Raw genomic sequence first — 20250 nt, forward strand, 5'->3', positions numbered from 1 at the left:
TTGCATTCATGGCGGGTCAGACCGACCCTCACGTCTCGCTCTTCTCAGCGCAAGATGTAATTCTTCTTCTTTGTTTGTTTATGCGTATGTGTGATTTTTAGTTTCTGTAATCGTGCGATTGATTTTGAGTTTTGTCGACCAGGTTGAGTTTATGGCCGAGAGCGAATCGGTGGAGATTGTTCCGAATATGAACATGGATCAACTCAATTTTATCTGTGTAAGCTTAAATTTCAGTCCTTGATCATTCGATTTGAGATTTCTGCCTTCGAATTTTGGTTGTGCAGAGATGTGTCAATGGTTTTCGATCTGATACCTTGTTTAAATATGTGATGTTGGTCTCGGTGCGTGGATCGGTGACAGGGAGATTTCGGGCGATTTCTTCCGCAGATTCCGACTCAGGTGCCGCTTTGGCTTGCAGTGGCACTGAAGAAGAGAGGGAAATGCACCATCCGGCCTCCCCAGTGGATGTCCATTGGTAAGGCGAGCATTTTGCAGAATATGCTTTACATCAATGTGAAAGAGAGTCATAGTTGTAATGCTGTTTGACGATTCTACATTATGAACCAGAAAATTTGACAAGGATCTTGGAAGGGGAACGGGAATCGCAGACGACATTTCAGCCATTACCGTTTCATTATGTGGAGATTTCCAGATTACTTTTCGACCAGTAAGTTTAGATTTTTCGTACTGGTTCGTCTTTCTTAGCCACTTAACACCTGAGGTAACTGATGGAAATTGGATATTTTGATCGATGGCAGTGCTCGTGATGATATCCCGGACATTTATATGGTGAGTTTGTACTTCTTTTGAAGCATAACCCTGTTCTTAACCATGTGTTCTTAGTGTTTTGAAACTTAAACTTGCTTGGGTTTCTACAGGTAAGGTCACTCGTCGAGGACATCAGAGATGTGCGGCTTCATAAACTTGAGACTAACCTTGGGTCATTCAGTGGAACATCTGCAGTAAAGGTAACTGTTTTCAATGCCTCCTCCTAAGTTATATCTTACTGATTGATTGGAGTTGTCGATGCTTTTAAAAAAATTCTGGAGGATATTTAAATAGGATCATATTCTTACAAGGAAGCCGTCTTAAAGGGGATGATAGTTCAGTGCTTATTCTGGAAGATATGCTCCCTCATATTTGATTGTGAAACTGATGGATAAGTTATGGATAACTTTATCTATGTTAGTATTTGGTGTTTTAAACATCGCAAGTAATACTCATCAGCGAGTTTTCTACGACCCTTGATGCAATCAGCTGATACGATACTTGACGGGAATACGCGTATGCCTTACGTAGGCTAATGTTTATGTCAGCGACTCACTTAGACACTTACCCTGTTAATAGATAACCCAAATGGAGAAAGTCACAATCTATGCTTAGATATGTCGGGCTTGATGTACTTTTCTCCGTTAAAACTCGCTTTGAACGGTTTGTTTGCATCGAGGATCCGCCATCCTTGTCGTTCATCGGGTAGGCTGATGACTGCATATCTAATTGAAATGTTTTTGCTTCCATAACACTGTCTCCTAACACGAGATTTGCAGATTTCAAACTTATCGGCTATGGAAGTGAATCTAGTCCGTCCGTTTGTTAGAAGAGCCTTGGAGGCATTCTATAAGCACGATAAGCCCGAGCCTGCGCAAGATCGAGATGCAAGAACTAGTAGACAACAACGGCAAGCCAGCAATGAGCCGAGGGTGAGTTTGTTTCCCATCATATCTCGAATATAATCTCTATATATCGTTATTCCGAGAGAGATAACGCTCTGTTTTGCAGCGTCCTCTGAGGCAACGTTAAGGATCCGTGAATCGTGATCGGCTATTGCCCCCCCCGAAGATCGATATTTCAGGAGGTATAGCCCCCTTGTTCTCATTCTCTTCTCTATCTTTGCAAAACATCGTCTTGTGGGTTGTCTTAAGACACCAGCTACTCCTTGTTTCTTTTGAATTCATGTGTCACTCTTTCGTTGGTTGGAAAACACAAACAAAGATTCAAATTTGTGTGGTTATTTGACATAGTTTTCTGGTGCAATTGTTGAAGAAAAGATGACTATGGCATTTTCTCGACTCTCGAAAAAAGCTGGGGAAAAAAAAATCAAAACCTTCTCACTCAGGCAGCAGTTATCTTGAAAACGAGGAAATCACGTCGATCTTTTTATTTATAAATTATTGGAGAAAAATGAAGGTTGGAATATATATATATATATAAGTTTTTTTTTATGAAATATATAAGTTTGTTTAAGAAATACATACAAACTTTAATAATACGATTATTTTTGTTGTAATTATTATCAAATTATTTAATTCGACTGGATTTTTATCATCAAATTCTTTAAAAATGCATAAAATATAGTACACAATGAATTCGGAATTCCATTTGATTAAAGAACTATAATTTCAAATTATAAAATAAAATCGCGGAGAAAAAGAGAGCCATAATTTCAAAACTTTAGACCCTTTTACCAAAAAAAAACTTTAGACCCGAAGGAAAAAAAGAAAAAAGAGAAAAGAAAAGAAAACGGTCACTTTAGGCGCTCGTGACATAAAAACGGTCACTTTTTTTGGCGGGTCTTCAGGCGTTTTCGGATTGGTTAACGAACGACGTCTCATCGTTCTGGGAGAAATCAGAGCCCTGAATAATTCCACGCGCTCTCCGATTGGCGCGTCGCTCTCACGCTCCGGTGGTCCCGCACACAGCGGGCGATACGTTCTATGGCCAAGCGTTACGGATTGTCCAAGGGACCGCACATGGTTTTCTTCTGGGTTTGGCTCCAGGTGTCGATCTTCGTTCGCCACGTTTGGCCGAGTTGCAGAGCCTCTACAATGGCTTCCATGGTCTTTCTCTGGTATATAAATGGTAGGTTTCCTTCTACAGCCCCTCTCCCTCTCTCTTCGATTCTGCGTTTTCTTGGTTCTTTTGTTTTTGGTTTGCCTTCTTTGTGTTTGCGTTTTTGCCTCTGAGACGAAATCATGCCGACGGGTAGGTACGAGACCATGCGTGAATGGGTCCACGACGCCATCTCTGCTCAGCGCAACGAGCTCCTCTCGCTCTTCTCCAGGTCACTCTCACGCATGCTGTCGCTCCCTGCATTATATTTGTGTATACATGGATATATATGCGCTGAGATACGTGAGTTTTATGGCGGGATTACATTTTAGTAGAACCCTGATGCAAAAGTTGTGAGCTTTAATGGTGGCGACTATTAACATGATGAACATAGGAGAGATTTGTACCTAACCGTTTCATTTGTTTTGTCATCGTAATAAAGATGAAGTACAATGAGTTTTATCTACATAATTAAGCGGCTGATTAAGATTAAGCACACTAATCCCGTTAAGCATTCACATAGTCAAATATCTCGGATTTACTTGTTGATATTGGTTGTATCCTTGTTGATACACTGTGTTTAGGTACGTGGCTCAGGGAAAGGCGATACTGCAGTCACACCAGCTGATTGATGAGTTTCTTAAGACTGTGAAAGAAAATGAAACAACTAAGGATCTAAATGACAAGCCATTCATGAAAGTTTTGCAGTGTGCTCAGGTTAGCATTTGATTATCTGGGGCAACTCGTAATGCTTTCCAAACCTTTTTATTCATCAGAGCTTATACTACACTAGTTTGCATGATGAGTAATATATACACATGAGTATGCGCATAATGTAAATGTTCATTGATTTTTAATATGGAATTCAGGAAGCCATAGTTTTGCCTCCATTTGTGGCAATGGCTATCCGTCCAAGACCTGGTGTTAGGGAATATGTTCGTGTAAACGTCTTCGAGCTCAGCGTTGATCATTTAACTGTTTCCGAATATCTTCGGTTTAAGGAAGAACTCGTTAATGGAAAGTAAGTATATGGTGTGTGCAATTTTTTTTGTGATATGAGCCTATAAGAAGATCTGCTTGCGTGATTAAAGTTTCAACCTTTTTCACCAGTGCCAATGGAAATTATCTTCTTGAGCTTGATTTTGAGCCGTTTAATGCGACATTTCCACGCCCAACTCGATCATCATCCATCGGCAATGGGGTTCAGTTCCTCAACCGTCACCTCTCGTCGATTATGTTCCGTAACAAAGAAAGCTTGGAGCCTCTGCTTGAGTTTCTCCGAACCCACAAACATGACGGTCGTGTAAGTTTTCTCCATCAGTATCTGTATATTCTTGATGGAGACCTCAGTATGCATATAATATTGTCTCTCTGTATTCGCAGCCAATGATGTTGAACGATAGAATACAGAGCATCCCCAAGCTTCAGGCTGCCCTGGCAAGAGCAGAGGAGTTCCTCTCTAAGCTCCCTCTTGCTACACCATACTACGAGTTCGAATTTGAGTACGTTAATTCTCTATTACCATTTTGGAACTCTTGAATTCGAATACGAATGACAAAATTATTGCCTTTATCTTGGTGAAGATTACAAGGAATGGGATTTGAAAGGGGATGGGGTGATACAGCTCAGGGGGTCTCAGAAATGGTGCACCTCCTCCTGGACATTCTCCAGGCACCTGATCCTTCTGTCTTGGAGACCTTTCTCGGAAGGATCCCTATGGTGTTTAACGTTGTGATCTTGTCTCCGCATGGATACTTTGGCCAAGCCAATGTCTTGGGTCTGCCAGATACTGGTGGACAGGTAGAAACTTCATTTGAAATCTTCTCTGCATCCTAGAAATTGGAGTTTTCACTTCTTTTTGTTCCTTACAGAATCACTGACTCAAATCTTTCAGGTTGTCTACATTCTTGATCAAGTTCGTGCCTTGGAAAACGAGATGCTTCTTAGGATACATAGACAAGGACTGGACGTTGTCCCAAAAATTCTCATAGTATATTCTCTTGTTTAACTATCTACATCGTTCAATCTCCATGGGAGAAATTCTTGCATTCTGAACGCCAAGTTAATATATATCCATCAAAAAATTGAAACAGAAGTGGTTGCTTTCTTTAGGTAACAAGGTTGATACCTGATGCAAAAGGAACTACTTGCAACCAGAGGTTGGAGAAAGTTAGCAGTACAGAGCACTCCCATATTCTGAGAATACCATTTAGGACTGAGAATGGCATTCTTCGCAAGTGGATTTCGAGATTTGATGTCTGGCCTTATCTCGAGACTTTCGCAGAGGTGGCCACTATATCCAGCCTTCTTTTTAAGTGTTTCTTCCTTATTTTCACAGTGAAAGTGTGAATTTTTTTTTTCCTGTTGGCTAACTTTTTGTTTTTATTTTGTTTCTTTACATATTGATTAGGATGCATCAAACGAAATTGCTGCAGAGTTGCAGGGCGTTCCGGATCTCATCATCGGCAACTACAGCGACGGAAATCTTGTGGCTACTTTGTTAGCTGGCAAGCTTGGCGTTACACAGGTTGATGTGATGGGTTTTGTGCTAGACAGTTTTTCTTCGAAAATTGTTAAAAGATGTGTGTTCTGATCTCTCCTTTCTTTAAACGTGCAGTGTAATATTGCCCATGCTTTAGAAAAAACCAAGTACCCGGATTCTGACATATACTGGAGAAACCATGAAGAGAAGTATCACTTTGGAAGTCAGTTCACAGCTGATCTAATAGCCATGAATAATGCAGATTTCATCATCACTAGCACATACCAAGAAATCGCTGGAAGGTTACAGATTTTGCCCTGAGATTCTTCTATTCATGTTGCTTTCTCTGATCTTATTTGGTTGGTAGCAAAAAGCAACTATTTTTGTTTTTCTTTTGTCACAGCAAGAACACTGTTGGGCAATATGAGAGCCACACGGCTTTTACCCTTCCTGGCCTATATCGTGTCGTTCACGGTGTAGATGTCTTCGATCCTAAGTTCAATATCGTGTCTCCTGGAGCTGATATGACCATATACTTCCCGCACTCTGATAAAGAAAGAAGACTCACTGCTCTTCACGAGTCTATTGAAGAACTCCTTTACAGCACTGAACAGAATGATGAGCATGTGTAAGTACAAGGCTATAATTAACCGATTACTCGAAATCTTGTTCAAGTTCATATCTTGCAGAGTATATAACTGGCCGGGTCTGCGCCTTTCACATGTTGATGCAGTTCCTTCTTGAGGGACAGATCGAAGCCAATCATCTTTTCCATGGCAAGACTCGATAGGGTGAAGAACTTGACTGGATTAGTTGAGTGCTATGGCAAGAACAGAAAACTGAGAGAGATGGCGAATCTTGTTGTGGTTGGTGGCTACATCGACGTGAAGCAGTCAAGGGACAGAGAAGAAATGGACGAGATACAAAAGATGCATAGTCTCATCGAGCAGTATGATTTGCATGGTGAGTTCAGATGGATCGTTGCCCAAATGAACCGTGCTCGTAATGGTGAGCTCTACCGTTATGTCGCTGACACAAAAGGCATTTTCGTTCAGGTAACCATGACATGATAAAACTCCCCATAAAATCCATGAGATTTGAGATTTCTTTTTTTAGGTTGCTCAAACACAATCATTTCACGTTTCTTTTCTCCTTTTTCCTCCCCCTCCAGCCTGCTTTCTATGAAGCTTTTGGACTCACGGTTGTGGAAGCCATGACTTGTGGGCTCCCTACATTTGCTACCTGCCATGGAGGCCCTGCAGAGATAATCGAGAACGGGATTTCGGGATTCAACATTGACCCGTATCACCCAGACCAAGTCTCAGCTGATTTAGTCAACTTCTTCGAGACCTGCAAGACTGATCCAACTCACTGGGACAAAATCTCGGAAGGAGGGCTCAAACGAATCTACGAAAGGTGCAAACTTAAAAAAAAAAACGAAAACAATCTTCACACTCAGCCACTGAACATGATGATGGATTCTTTCTTCATAACCATTTACGCAGGTACACATGGAAGAAGTACTCGGAGAGGCTGCTTACACTGGCGGGCGTCTATGGCTTCTGGAAACATGTCTCTAAGCTTGAAAGGAGAGAGACCCACCGTTACCTGGAGATGTTTTACTCTCTCAAGTTCCGTGATTTGGTCTGTTAGCTCTTCTTTCTTCTTCTTCTTCTTCACCATTCGGTTTGGAACCAACATTTAAAAAAAATGAAATGGTGTTTTTTTTTTTCTGGTTTACAGGCGAATACAATCCCGCTTGCAACGGATGAGCATTGAGCTCAATCTCTCTGAAGATTGAATCTTGTGTTCTAAAGGTTCCAACGAGTTTCTGTTATGTGGGTTTCGTTGTTTCATGAATAAGCGAATGTCTGAATGTGTTTTAGTTCTCGTCGTTGTTTGTTGTACTTTCGGTCTGTCTCGAACTTCGTTTACGTGAGATCCGAACTGCTGAGCAGTTGGCACTCTGTGAACCCATCTTGTTTTAATTTAGTCCTTGCGTTTTTCGTGTTCTTCAATATTGGCCCCGTAATTTACTTTTCTATCAATCTAGCCCTGTTTAGTCCCCCAAAGCAATCAAATCTGAGTGCACATTGTTTATTGGCTCCAATATATAGAAAATAAAATATGAAACAAATATTTGACATATAAATGTACGGCATCACGGCATTAAGAAAGTCATTTGTTTATTTATGTATTTATTTATTTTCACATCAACACTGGGCATAACTAAACAAGTCTTATTTTAAGAACATCTACAAAGAGAATAAAATCAAGTTAAAAATTATATAATCAAAGTCTATTAGATTTTCACAGGACATCCATTGGCTATAAAAATTGCAGGTTCACAAAAACAACAACTCAATGAACCAAAATAGAATCTAAATCCAAAATCACTTCACAAAGTTAGGCACGAGCCTGTGTTCCCATCTTCTCGGAGAAACGATGCCTATTGTTGTCTTGTCTATAGCCAAAGCCGCAAACCTACTTGTGGATCAAGAGAAAGACAAGGCATGAATGGCCAAAATCAAGAAAGGGTTTCAAAAAAAGAAAACTAAGAACCCTAACATGTGGGAGAAACAACTAAAGATGGAACAATCTATAGTTAGATCGATTCAAACCCTCGGTCATAACATAACCTCGTGTTCTTGCCCAAAAATAACTATTGGCTCCTATATAACAACATTCTCATCCCTTTGCTTAAACCAATTTCACTCGTATGAACCAGAGCCAAACCCCCTAAATTATACAAAAAAGGGAATCAGGACAGAGCCAGAAGGGGCCTTACCGAGCTTTACAGGCCCCGGCTGCTCTGTTTTTTGCCTGTAAAAACACAAAAAAGAGGGTGAAATTTCCGAAGAAAACAAACAAAAAGACTGTTAAATATCTCAAGAGCAAATAAAAACACGAAAGAATGGGGTATGGCAGTGACGATAAGAAGAAATGCATCATCGCAGGAGGAGTCTCAGCCCTGCTCATTGTCATGGTGGTCTCAGTGGCTGTGGTCACATCCAAGAACGCCGATGGTCCCAACAAACTGGCCGACATACAGATCAAAACCACGACCAAGGCGGTGAAAGCCGTTTGTGCAATCACTGACTACAAAGAGACCTGCATCAACAGCTTCATGTCTGCCTCTCCCAACTCCACCCAGCCGCTAGACCTCATCAGGCTTGGATTCGACTTGACCATCAAGTCCATCCATGAAGGCATCAAGAAAGCGGCCGACGAGCTTAAAGAGAAAGCCGCAAAAGACCCAGAGGCGAAGAGGGCCCTTGACCTCTGCCACGAGCTGATGATCGATTCCACCGATGATCTGAGTAAGTGCTTCGACAAATTTGACGGGTTCAACCTCTCTGAGATCGAGGAGTTTGTTGAGGATCTTCGGGTCTGGCTCAGCGGCTCCATGGCGTTCCAGCAGACGTGCATCGACACCTTTGATGAAGTTAAGTCGGATCTTGCGCAGGATATGGCTAAGATCTTCAAAACATCAAAAGAACTCACCAGCAATGGTCTTGCCATGGTTTCTGGCATCTCCACCTTTCTCCCGCAGTTCAACATCACAGGTAGTTTATCCGTTCTAACACCCAAAGGACATTCATAACATTCAATTCGAGTTAACGATGATGTGAATTTGGACATAACAGAAATCAACGATGATCTCGGAAGTTATGCAAGGAAGCTTCTGTCGACTGAGGACGGTTTCCCGACATGGATGAGACCGGAGACAAGGAAGCTCATGGCAGCGGTGACCGGACCAAAGGTGAAGCCCAATGCGGTCGTGGCTTTGGACGGAAGCGGCCAGTTCAAGAGCATCAACGATGCCCTGAAGACAGTGCCTAAGAACAACAAATTCCCATTCGTCATCTACATCAAGCAAGGAATCTACAAAGAGAAGGTCGATGTCACCAAGACCATGACCTACGTTACCTTCATCGGAGACGGACCAACCAAGACCATTGTCACCGGAAACCTCAATTTCGGCATCGGCAATGTCAAGACCTATCAAACCGCTACCGTCGGTGAGTGCCCACTAAAACCCTAAAATTTTCTACCCATTTCACCATCACTTCCAAAAGTAGGGTTCATACGTACCCATTGAGGCATCGATCGTTTGCTCTGCAGCTGTCAACGGCGAGAACTTCACGGCGAAGGACATCGGGTTCGAGAACACGGCAGGTCCGGAGGGTCACCAAGCGGTGGCGCTGCGAGTCTCCGCCGATTACGCCGTCTTCTACAACTGCCAAATCGACGGATACCAAGACACACTCTACGCACACTCCCACCGGCAATTCTACCGCGACTGCACGATCTCCGGCACCATAGATTACATCTTCGGGGATGCGAAATCGTTCTTCCAGAACTGCAAAATGGTGGTCCGGAAGCCGATGGGAGGCCAATCGTGCATGGTCACGGCTCAGGGAAGAACCGACAAGCGCGAGTCCACAGGGATCATCCTCCACAACTGTAGAATCATGGGAGATCCGGCGTACATACCAGTGAAATCGACGAACAAAGCTTACCTGGGTCGGCCATGGAAGGAGTTCTCGAGGACGATCATCATGAGGACGACGATCGACGACATCATCGACCCAAAAGGATGGCTTGAATGGAACGGTAACTTCGCGCTGGATACGTTGGAGTACGGAGAGTACGAGAACAATGGATCCGGGTCGGGTCAGGAAATGCGGGTCAAATGGCCCGGGATCAAGAAATTATCGGCCCGACAGGCCCTTCAGTTCACAGCCGGGAGGTTTCTACGTGGCAACACGTGGATCCCACGTAGACGAGTTCCTTACACTCCTAACATGTAGAGAGAGGGAAAACCTGACACGAGTTCGCCCTATTTTTTTCTATTTTTTTATTTTTTGGGTTTCCAAATTAAATTTGTCACTTTAAAAAAAATAATTCGAAAAAAAACATTGGCTATTTCTGCTCGCAAGAAAACAAAATAATAATTTTTAAAAAAGCTCATATAACATATTTATTTTTTAAAAAATAAAATCAATACTAAATTTGAAATTTTCACATACAAATATCTTTTAATTTCAAAAATGAAATGTTCGTAAATATTATATTTAAAAATGAATTTTTTAAATTTCACCAAATTACATATTAGATAAATATTAAAATATGAGTTTTTTAAAATTTTATAATAAAATTTTCCTTTCAAAACTTTTTAATCGTGTTTTATTGTATTATCGTTATTGAAAGAATGCAATATATATACACGACTGGTATAAATATATATGTACTAGTTGGACTAATGATATTCAATTATGAATAGATATTTTTAATTTTTACATAATCAGACTAATTTTTATCAAATTCTAAATTAACGCACGAAACGATAAAAGATTGGTCAAAGATTATTCTACCTTCAAGACATGATTTGAATTCTTGATCTCTTATTAAAGAAATTAAACCATCAATTCCAACTTTTGAGGTTAAGATTATGTTTAATATATAACTTCAAATTTATGATAATCTTGATTACACCACCAAACCTAACATCTTCCAAATTACAGTGGAACCCAAACTACTGTTCTTCATAAATATTATAGACGTTATTGATCAATAAGAGAGATGTATTTTAGATTTTGATCATTCACTATAGACGGTAATTTAGGCCCGAATGACGAAATCTGGCCTGATTTGGGTCTCGTATCTAAGTTTTTCGATCCGAAAAAATCGGAATTTCATATCGGGTTCAAATCGGTCTTTAGATCCGATTTGGGTCAATTCGAAAGCTCTATATATTTTTTTCAAAAAAATTCTGAATTTTATAAAAAAAATTGAGCGGCTCAACTTGTTCCAACCTGATCTGATCTGAACTCGAAGTCTATAGAACCAAACTTTTTAATTGGTTATATAGATCTGAAAAAAATTAGATCGAACTAAACCCGAATAAAAAACTTTCAGACCGAATGCGGATTCAGACCAAGACCAAACCGATCCGAATGACACTCCTATGACATTTAGAGAAGTAAAAACTCTGGAAAAAAAAGGTACATATGTGTAATTAATTATGTTGTGTTCATTAAATTGAAAGAGGTGGAAAACGTGCATGCGTTACGGGATTCACGTGAAGCTCTCATGCACATGTCTCGTCCTTCGAGATTTAATCCCAATCTTTTGGGTCTTTTTTTTTTTGTCGTACGTGTATATTTTTACAAGATTGACATTTTTTTTTAAAGCTCATAATTTAGATTGTCAAAGTACCAATGTTATTAAAGGAGGTAAATGTTTAAAATTTAAAAAAAATATAACGAGGGAGGGACTGCAAAATCCCTAGATACCTAGTTGATATAGTAACCTTTCATTCATTCAATGTTTAGTGGACCTTTTTTTTTGTACTCTGAACAAAATGTATTTTACTTTTGGTGGGGTCACAATATCACACCCGTATAATATAATAAACCGTATCGTATGAAAATGTGTATCGAATCTTAAGTTTTGTCCACTCCGTACATGATAAAATTTTAAAATTTTATTATATATACAATTACGAATTTGTATATAATTTCGAAATATTTGGAAAAGAATTAAGGGAAGCTGAAAGGGGCAAATATATGAGAGGGGGGGTGAATAAGCGCTCCACTTTTACCCTCCACTTCTCTCAACGGTCATTCCTTTCTTCGATCTCCAAACCCTAAATTATCGTATCCGCCATTAAAGCTCGCGCTCAAAACCTCCGAAGCAAGAAGTGCCCAGCAGAAGGATGTCAAGCAAGACCCCGATTTTCCCCATGCCCGAATCCCAGCATTTCTGCGATTACGGCTTCGATCCTCAGATCGACTACTTCCAGGTTCCTTCTTCCTTTGGAATCTATTCGAGTTTTTTAGGGTTTTACGAGGCTTTCTCGGATGGGTTTGTTTTATTTCCTGGAAAGAAACAACCGATATCAACTAATTTCCGATTTGCTCCTCTGTTTTTTTTTTGGAACAAAAACTGAAGGTTCTCGAAGAAGCGAGGAAACACAAACGAGAAACGTCGGCGAGATCCTCCATTGATGCTCTTCACTTCAAGCTCCAGAAGCCCATTTCCAAGGACGACCCGACCCGATCCGTTCTCCACAAGAAGAAGAACAAACACCGGTGGTGGAATAGCGCTTTCATCTTCCTCAAGTGGAAACACAGGTGGTGGAAGGACGCCGCCGTTCTAGGCGAGGACGATCGCGGCGTTCATCGAGCGAGGGCGAGGGCGAGGGCGTTAAGGGCCGCCGGTTCGGTGTCGGGTCCGGTTTACGTGACGGAGAGCCGGTCCGGTTCTAGCACGCCGTACCGGTCTACGACGAGCAGGCCGTCGTCGGGCCCTCTCGCCGGAACTACGACGCCAGCGAGGAAGGGTGACGTGGCGATCCCGTATGTGAGTCTACGGGAGCTTAATATGGAAGAGCAACAGAGGATGCCTACCTCTTCTGCTAAGCCCATTTACTTGGTCACGTAAAAAAGTTAAATATTTAAGTTATTAATTAATAACCCAAAGATAAATTCGCGACCTCTATATTTAGTTATTTCCTCCTCTTTTTCGTGTTCTCTCTCTCTTTTTTTTTTGGGAAATATTCGAGCAGAAAGCTTATGCTCTTTAATGTTTTGTTCTGTGAAAGCTGCAAAAGTTCTACTTGTTAAATAATTTGTTAAATATTTTATTTTTTTGGGTATTCTTTTAAAAAAGACCTTAATTTTTAAAATATTTCTACAGTTTAAGAAATCACAATCTTATTTTAATAAGGACGGACGATATTTCATATACAATTTTTTTAGATTTTAATTTGTAAATAAATATTTATCTTTCTAATTATCAACACCTAAAAAAAATCCACATCTACACATATACATAATTTGTTATTTGCAACATTTATTTTATTTTTTTTGACATTTATTGTTATGAAGGTGTAGAATATGTGATAGGATGAATAATTATAGCTTTTGACTATGGGCATTTGTGAATCGTGGTAGGTTGTAAAGTTAAAAAAGTAATCCCACCTTTTTTTAAAATCACTTGAGTTTTATTTGAGATGGGATAAATTTCAATTTTAAACAGACGTGATCTAAACCAGGAATAAAAAGTCATAAAACGGTCAAATCTGTTTTTGAGATTATATGTTGTCTTGGTATGTATCAGTCAAACTCAGAACTATATATTATTATGTCTAATGTTGTCGATTTGGACGTTGAATAGGTCTTCGATCTAAATAAAACAAAAATTGAATTTTGACATTTTGGTTTGTTTTTTTTATTAGATTTAGTAAAAAATTGTATTCAATCAATTTTTATGTCGGTTTTTTAGTTCGTACTTTATTTGGTTTGATTTGAATTCAATTTTTATTAATATAAAAAATATTTTAATTTGTTTTTATATTTTGATTCGAGTTTCAGAAATTTGAAACTAATCGTTTTTTTATTAACGTTTTCTACTTACCATTTTATTAAAATTACATGAGACTGTTTCCATGCATCGAATTCGGAGTGCGAAAACGGTAAGTAGAGGGGGAATGGGCATGTGGGGGGTTGGGGGTATTGAACATTGATGATGTAACCCATTGATACTACGTCGTTTTCAAGTAACGTGCTCGAACGGCATCGCTTTTTGTCTTCTTTTTCTGAGATATTTCATCTAAAAGTGTGGGCATTTGGTCTAGTGGTATGATTCTCGCTTAGGGTGCGAGAGGTCCCGAGTTCAATTCTCGGAATGCCCCCTCTCATTTATTTTCCATTTTTTTATGCCTATTTTACATTAATCAATTTACACCCGCATTTTGACTTTTCATGTTCAATTGCCTTGCCCCAAAGTTCACCCAAAACATTTATGGTGCCTACCCACGATGACAATAATGGACGGTCAAGATTAACCTATGCTTTTTGTGTATGAATAATTTGGATTCCCTTACACACAACAACTGGGACGATTAAATTAGCGCCAAATTTGGTAACTTGGGATTGTAGTAGTAGCACAGTTATGTCAATTGGGTTGACCCAACCCATTTGGATTTGAAAGATAAACGGATTGAGTTGGATCGATCCGTTAATAACAATGAGTTTGGTTAGATGGATCCATTAAACCCGTGTAAACCATCTAAACACATTTATATATTCATAAACTACTTATACATATATATATAACTATTAATATGTATACTCATATAAACTATGAATTGTCATTTTAATATTCAATTCGGTTTATTCGATTCAATAAAAATATATAAAAAATCAGATATTATATTATATTCGATAATTTATAAAAAAATTATACATTTCCTTAAAAAATCAGATTTTTTGAGTTTTTAAAATCCGATTTGATGTTTGTTTTAGACATATTCTAGTGTAGATTTTTTGAACGGTTCGGTTCAAAAATGACACCGATTTTTTAAATACGATTCGATTCAGAAATGGTGTCAAATTTTTTGTTATGATTCAAATTTTTCGGTACGATTCGATTCGGAATAGTATCGAGTTTTTTTTATATAATTCGAATTTTTCAGCACGATTCGATTCCAAAACGACACCGAGTTTTTGGTACGATTCGATTTGAATGGCATCAAGTTTTTTGAACGATTCGAAATTTTTCGCCACGACTCGATTCAGAAACGACATTGAGTTTTTTGGCACGGTTCGATTCAGAAACGATATCGATTTTTTCGGTACGATTCAATTCGGAACGGTCTCGAGTTTTTTTTATACGATTCAAATTTTTTTGCACGATTCGATTCCGAAACGACATCGAGTATTTCAGTACTATTCGATTTGAACGGTATCAAGTTTTTCGATAAGATTTAAAATTTTTCGACACGATTCGATTCAGAAACTATACCGAATTTTTTGGTACGATTCAATTCGGAACGGTATCGAATTTTTTGGCACGATTCGATATGAAAAAGACACCGAATTTTTCGGTATGATTCGATTCACAGCAGTATCGATTTTTTTTATACGATTCGAATTTTTCGACACGATTCGAAAATAGCACCAAATTTTTCGGTACGATTTGATTCGAAAATTATACAAATATTTCAATTTAATTTATATATATATATATATATATATATATATATATATAGATATAAATATCTATATATGTTAATTTTTATATATCTAAATATAATAATAAAATACAAAATGAGTTTAATTTTAACTAAATGGGTCTAATGAGTTAAGGATTTAACCCATATGTTTAATAGATTAAAACCTATTTAACTCATTTTAAAAAATTACTCAAATGGACTAACCAGTTTATAACTGCATCGATTGGATCGACCAGATCCATTTTTACATCTCTAGATTTAAATGAGATTTTGAACTTCCAGATCGGTCAACAGCGCTAGAGACGTGACACGTGGCCAAAATACAATTACAGCCGTTGGATGTCAGCAATGCAGTTCAAGACGGTTTTCTCTCTTTTTGCTTTAAAACTTCCCATTGGTTGGAGAAACGTCTTGAAGTGCACACCTGTGGCCAACAAACAACACGGCGTGCGTCAGACAATCCTTTTGTTCCAAGTTTATTACAGTACCAAACTCAATCATCGGACGTTGAATTTCAGATAAAAGCAAGAAACAAAGTACGGACAGAGAGCTTACCGTCATTACAGATGCGGGGTAAACAGTTCCGCGGTTCGAGAATTTCACAACTTTTTCGATCCTTCCGAGAGCGATGATGGTAACTTCGGGTAAGTTTAGAAGAGAGGACCCGAATTTCCACCGATTGCTCCGATGTTATTCACAGTTATGGTTCTACCAGTTATGTCCTCCGGGTTAAGTTTGTTGCCTTTCGCGAGATTTTGTAACCGAGACAGCTCCTTCGTTACCTGTAGTAGAGAAAGAGACTGAACATTCCTTATGTTCGGAACAACGAACCCGTGTTTAGTAGCCATTGCAACTCCAATGTTATGGGAACCTGAAACAATACCGATCCAAAAAATCTTATATGAAGATATGGTCATAGATTATATATAAGCTAATATCGAAATAGCAAACCGATCGAGGAAGTGGGCGGAACCTTTGAGGATCAATTCGATAGACTCCTCGTTGAAGCAACTGTTCATGGAGGGGGTACTTGGTTAGAGCCATCGAGAGCGATTTGATCAACACAAGGAGGAAAGTGTGCTTGATGTTCTCTTGAAAAGATGATCTAATATCCACCAATTCGTCCCAATTTACCTCTTTGACGAAATAAAAATGCGGCACCTTTGCTGCCCTTGCCATCGTCTTGACCATTGCTCGGCGGAATCCTCTGAGAATGCAATGCGGAAAAGTTATATTACAAATGCTGAATGGTAACCAGCCATGTTAATATCAATAGAACACCTCAGACTAACTGTTTTATCTTCAACGTTAATTGAACAGCTCGGCAATGCAGCAAAGAACGTCTCTCCTCCGGGAATAGTCTCTTTGGGAGGAGAACTGACATATCCAAGAACGTCTTCTTTCAAAACCCTCCCGGCCTTCCCCGTTCCAAGGACATCGTTAATATCAATGCCAAGCATCTTTGCAAGGTTCTAAACAGCAGGAGAAGATAACACTCCACCCAGACTTTCGGGTTTTCGCTCGGAAACTGTTGAACTATCGGAGGTTACTAGGAAAATTGTCGGAGTCCTTCAACAACCAGCCTCAGAAGAGTTTCTCCAACCTGTATATATGCATCAAAAGTTTTCAAGCATATAAAGTCAACAAATTTAAGTTGTCTGAAAGACATTTCCGAAATCAAGACACAAATCTTATATGTTTCTAACTACGGATCCACAACAACTATGGGATATTACTCAGCGGTTTATCGCAGAAAAAGTCGGTAGCTGAAGATCTCAACATTGATTGTGTAGGCTCTAACCTTTACAATATCACCAGGAACATGAGAAATCTGAGCCACTTTCCCCTAAAACAACTCGTTATCTCAACCAAAGGCTCATTCACTTTACTTGTCTCAACCAACCAACCAAAAACAAAAACAAGAGAACATTCGTAAGGACGAGACAAAACAAAACTATGAACTGACCTCGTTCACGAACCACTTGACAATCTCACATTCAGCAATGCCTTCCCCGGTTTGCGCCAGTGGAACATCGACTAAACCGCTTGTAGAAACTTCGGCCAATGCTTGGCTCGAGAACCACCTTCATGGTTGGTTTATACCAACTCTTCAACTGAGAAATTTCATAAAGATGAGAGTGCAATTGATCTATTTGCGTGGAACCCTAAGTCTGTTCTTACCAAAACCAACCACATCGTTAGAAATTTACGACACTCCCAACGCAGATGTTAAATGTCAAGTTCAAAGATTCTGTATTAGCAGGCGATTTTGTGCATCTATCTCTAAACAAATTCAGAGCCGGAGAAAGAATAAAGAATGACACCAGAGAAATTTCTCTAAGACGTAGTGAAAATCAGCAACTGGCTATGGAGGAAACTCACGGAGGGAGGATTGACGACGAGCCGACGCGACGCCGGAGAAATGAACGACAGCGGCCCGTGACACCCAGATCAGACGGCGGAGACATCGGTGGCTTCGAAAGATCCTCACAGCGATCATCGTAACACGAAGGCGGCGCGTGAGCAGACACCGAGATATTAGACGACGGAGACATCGGTGGCTTCGAAAGATCCTCACCGCGATCATCGTGATCTCCGTCGTTCGCTCTCTCTCCGATCTACGGTGATTTCAAAGGACTCGGACAAAAACAGAATACGACAGTTAGTAGCTAGGTTTCTGGTGGTGCCACGTCAGCGATACTATCCATGTCGTCCAAATGCGTCGATGTGAATGTGATTTGACCGTTGATGATCGGGACAAACCCAGACTCGTCTGACGAAAACTGGACTGGACCGTTGGATTTTAGTGCTTTGAGCGTTGGTGGGAATAATCAATCCAATTAAATGTTAATTATACTCATCAGCTTATTAAATCAGTCGTCGCAAATCGCAAATCACCTGTGGACCCGAACCCTAATCATATTTCGAAAAGAGCCCCACAACTTTGTTAATTGTGCCATTTTAACCCTAATCGTTCTCTTTGCCACTTTTTTTTTTTTTAAATTCTTTCATGTAATACTTAGTTACCATCGTATCTCGACGATAAAACTAGTGACACGAAGTCGTTCTAACAATTTTATTACTTGTAGTAAAACGATGATTTAATTCATCACATATCTCGGTTTTTCACACCCGTTAGATAGATATAGTTTGAAAACATTAGAAAATATTTAATATATGATATTTTATTGGGTGAAGAAATAGGTTACTAAAAGCGTCTGCACAACAAATATATCGGATTATAAAGTTGCAATTAAGTACTTTACTAAAAATAAAATTTCCCAGAAACTCGTTTATAGAATAAGCAGACAGTCTTATCGTATAAACTCCAAATCAACTACTTTTTGGCGGTTGTGGGCTTAAAAGTTCATATGTTGACACGTGTAAAAATATAAAAAGAGATTGGTAGAATGACCTCATCCTACATTGATGCCACGTGTAGGGTATCTACATGTTTTACCCACAGACACGCGCTCGAGTACGACAAATAGTTTTACTCGCCAAATTTCCGCCGACATCTGGTTCTCCTGGGGTAAAAAGCTCGCCTAGATTGTTTAATTGCCTTTAAAAAAAAATCTACACATTTTACAAAGAGAAACGTGTAGAAAATTAAGTATATGATAGGGGGCTCAATTGAGAGAAAATTTTCAATAGCTAACAAATTAGTGTAAAAAAACTAAATATATATATATATATATATATAAAATAAACTTCTATAAAAGGAGAAAAAGGGGTTGAAAAGGGACACACGTGGCAGATATCGGAGCATCAGAAATCAACACATATGGGCCCCACCTGTATCCCTCTCCTCACCTCTATTTATTTTATTTCCAATTTTTTTCTTCTCACAAACCAAAAGTCTTCTTCTTCTTCTTCTTCTTCTTCTTCTTCAACAGTATTAACTCTAGAATCCGAGAAGCAGGAGGAGGAAGGAAAAAAAAAAAAAAAGAGGAGTATAGAAAGATAATGAGATTAAAAAAATGGTTGGTCTAAGCGTTGTTTTGGAGACAGGCAAGAATCTGACGAGAGATTCCGGCGGAGTTATCAGCCCAAAACCGCCGCAAGTCCTCAGCAAAACGGCCGTGATGATCACCGCCGCCGCGGTTATCACCGGATTCCGCCGTGGGAGTTCTCATCCAGATCCTGATTTTCTCGAGCATTGCTCCCTGTGCAAGAAGAAACTCCTCTCTGGAAAAGACATCTACATGTATAAGTAAGCAACTGCAACAGAACACCAGAGACTGTTTTTCTCCATGACTGTGAACGGTTTTTCTCTAGAACCCAGATTTCGTTTCCCGATTTCTGATGATGGGTTTGCGTTGTTGTTTCGGAATTTGTTCTCTGTGATTCGGCAGAGGATGCAAGTTTTGTACGGAGGAGTGCAGGTCCACGAAGATTTTCATGGACGAAGAAGAGCGTTTAAGAAGAAAGAAATGTTCGCTGGACGCCATCAAAACGCTGCCGTCTGCTCCGCCGCCGTCTTCCATATCCTCTCCGGCGTCTGTGTCCGGCGTTTATTCCAGGCGCCGCCGTGGATCGAGAAACCGATCAGGCGGTTTCGCGTACTGAGAAGGACAAAGCATTGCGAGTTTAATAGTGATTTGACTAGGTTACCCTTTGGCAGTTTGCCGTTTTGTCGTTTTGTATCTTTTAACATGTGAAAGCCAAAAGGGTGTTTTGGACATTTCGGAGCCGGCAAATCTATGGGAGCCCCTAGTTTTATTATTAGCAGGTCCCGGAAATATATATATATATATATATATAAAAAGTAATATTCGAATGGAGGTTTTGCTTTTAAGGACCATCAATGAAAAGTTTACACATAACATACCCATAATTGACTCCAAAACATAGTGCGGCTTTAAGATTTTGCTAACAATTTATTTGTTTATAAAAATATAATAATTAATGATCA

The 20250-nt window shown here is 39.5% G+C and overlaps 5 protein-coding genes, 1 long non-coding RNA gene, 1 other non-coding gene and 1 pseudogene across 7 annotated transcripts; 6 read left to right on the top strand and 2 right to left on the bottom strand.

The window, feature by feature from the left end:
* Window positions 1-140: 140 nt before the first annotated feature.
* On the top strand, window positions 141-2020 carry LOC104827330 (DNA replication complex GINS protein PSF2). The gene is made up of 7 exons (XM_010560500.1): window positions 141-217; window positions 361-475; window positions 568-667; window positions 759-789; window positions 879-968; window positions 1548-1700; window positions 1780-2020. The coding sequence occupies exons 1-7, from the start codon at window positions 152-154 to the stop codon at window positions 1798-1800; spliced, it is 576 nt and encodes a 191-aa protein (XP_010558802.1). The 5' UTR covers window positions 141-151; the 3' UTR covers window positions 1801-2020.
* Window positions 2021-2874: 854 nt separating this feature from the next.
* Window positions 2875-7329, top strand: LOC104827331 (sucrose synthase 2). The gene is made up of 15 exons (XM_010560501.2): window positions 2875-3061; window positions 3414-3546; window positions 3699-3850; window positions 3940-4132; window positions 4213-4331; window positions 4413-4629; window positions 4724-4819; window positions 4942-5115; window positions 5240-5356; window positions 5447-5613; window positions 5715-5939; window positions 6045-6366; window positions 6483-6727; window positions 6817-6955; window positions 7055-7329. Exons 1-15 carry the CDS (start codon window positions 2973-2975, stop codon window positions 7088-7090), a joined length of 2424 nt encoding a protein of 807 aa, XP_010558803.1. The 5' UTR covers window positions 2875-2972; the 3' UTR covers window positions 7091-7329.
* Window positions 7330-7573: 244 nt separating this feature from the next.
* LOC104827333 lies at window positions 7574-8192 on the bottom strand. The gene is made up of 2 exons (XR_773904.1): window positions 8100-8192; window positions 7574-7795 (listed from the first exon to the last, which is right to left on the bottom strand). It is a non-coding gene; the product is annotated as an uncharacterized LOC104827333 (long non-coding RNA).
* Window positions 8011-10231, top strand: LOC104827332 (probable pectinesterase/pectinesterase inhibitor 58). Its single transcript, XM_010560502.1, has 3 exons — window positions 8011-8877; window positions 8959-9333; window positions 9437-10231. Exons 1-3 carry the CDS (start codon window positions 8226-8228, stop codon window positions 10123-10125), a joined length of 1716 nt encoding a protein of 571 aa, XP_010558804.1. The 5' UTR covers window positions 8011-8225; the 3' UTR covers window positions 10126-10231.
* Window positions 10232-11856: 1625 nt separating this feature from the next.
* On the top strand, window positions 11857-12968 carry LOC104827334. The gene is made up of 2 exons (XM_010560503.2): window positions 11857-12119; window positions 12269-12968. Exons 1-2 carry the CDS (start codon window positions 12033-12035, stop codon window positions 12758-12760), a joined length of 579 nt encoding a protein of 192 aa, XP_010558805.1. The 5' UTR covers window positions 11857-12032; the 3' UTR covers window positions 12761-12968.
* Window positions 12969-13940: 972 nt separating this feature from the next.
* On the top strand, window positions 13941-14012 carry TRNAP-AGG. The gene has a single exon. It is a non-coding gene; the product is annotated as a tRNA-Pro (tRNA).
* Window positions 14013-15456: 1444 nt separating this feature from the next.
* On the bottom strand, window positions 15457-18096 carry LOC104827476 (annotated as a pseudogene).
* Window positions 18097-19180: 1084 nt separating this feature from the next.
* Window positions 19181-20060, top strand: LOC104827335. Its single transcript, XM_010560504.2, has 2 exons — window positions 19181-19548; window positions 19691-20060. Exons 1-2 carry the CDS (start codon window positions 19316-19318, stop codon window positions 19902-19904), a joined length of 447 nt encoding a protein of 148 aa, XP_010558806.1. The 5' UTR covers window positions 19181-19315; the 3' UTR covers window positions 19905-20060.
* The last annotated feature ends 190 nt before the right edge of the window (window positions 20061-20250 follow it).

The sequence above is a fragment of the Tarenaya hassleriana genome, unplaced genomic scaffold, assembly GCF_000463585.1.
Source record: "Tarenaya hassleriana unplaced genomic scaffold, ASM46358v1 Cleome5, whole genome shotgun sequence".
In the NCBI taxonomy this organism is placed as follows: domain Eukaryota; kingdom Viridiplantae; phylum Streptophyta; class Magnoliopsida; order Brassicales; family Cleomaceae; genus Tarenaya; species Tarenaya hassleriana.

Coding starts and splice junctions, on each gene's coding strand:
- LOC104827330 (XM_010560500.1), top strand. CDS start 152: ATGGCCGAGAGCGAATCGGTGGAGATTGTTCCGAATATGAACATGGAT. Junction 476..567: donor TCCCCAGTGGATGTCCATTG/GTAAGGCGAGCA, acceptor ATTATGAACCAG/AAAATTTGACAAGGATCTTG. Junction 969..1,547: donor GTGGAACATCTGCAGTAAAG/GTAACTGTTTTC, acceptor CGAGATTTGCAG/ATTTCAAACTTATCGGCTAT.
- LOC104827331 (XM_010560501.2), top strand. CDS start 2,973: ATGCCGACGGGTAGGTACGAGACCATGCGTGAATGGGTCCACGACGCC. Junction 3,851..3,939: donor GAAGAACTCGTTAATGGAAA/GTAAGTATATGG, acceptor CTTTTTCACCAG/TGCCAATGGAAATTATCTTC. Junction 4,133..4,212: donor CCCACAAACATGACGGTCGT/GTAAGTTTTCTC, acceptor CTGTATTCGCAG/CCAATGATGTTGAACGATAG.
- LOC104827332 (XM_010560502.1), top strand. CDS start 8,226: ATGGGGTATGGCAGTGACGATAAGAAGAAATGCATCATCGCAGGAGGA. Junction 8,878..8,958: donor CCCGCAGTTCAACATCACAG/GTAGTTTATCCG, acceptor TGGACATAACAG/AAATCAACGATGATCTCGGA. Junction 9,334..9,436: donor CTATCAAACCGCTACCGTCG/GTGAGTGCCCAC, acceptor TTTGCTCTGCAG/CTGTCAACGGCGAGAACTTC.
- LOC104827334 (XM_010560503.2), top strand. CDS start 12,033: ATGTCAAGCAAGACCCCGATTTTCCCCATGCCCGAATCCCAGCATTTC. Junction 12,120..12,268: donor CTCAGATCGACTACTTCCAG/GTTCCTTCTTCC, acceptor CAAAAACTGAAG/GTTCTCGAAGAAGCGAGGAA.
- LOC104827335 (XM_010560504.2), top strand. CDS start 19,316: ATGGTTGGTCTAAGCGTTGTTTTGGAGACAGGCAAGAATCTGACGAGA. Junction 19,549..19,690: donor AAAGACATCTACATGTATAA/GTAAGCAACTGC, acceptor GTGATTCGGCAG/AGGATGCAAGTTTTGTACGG.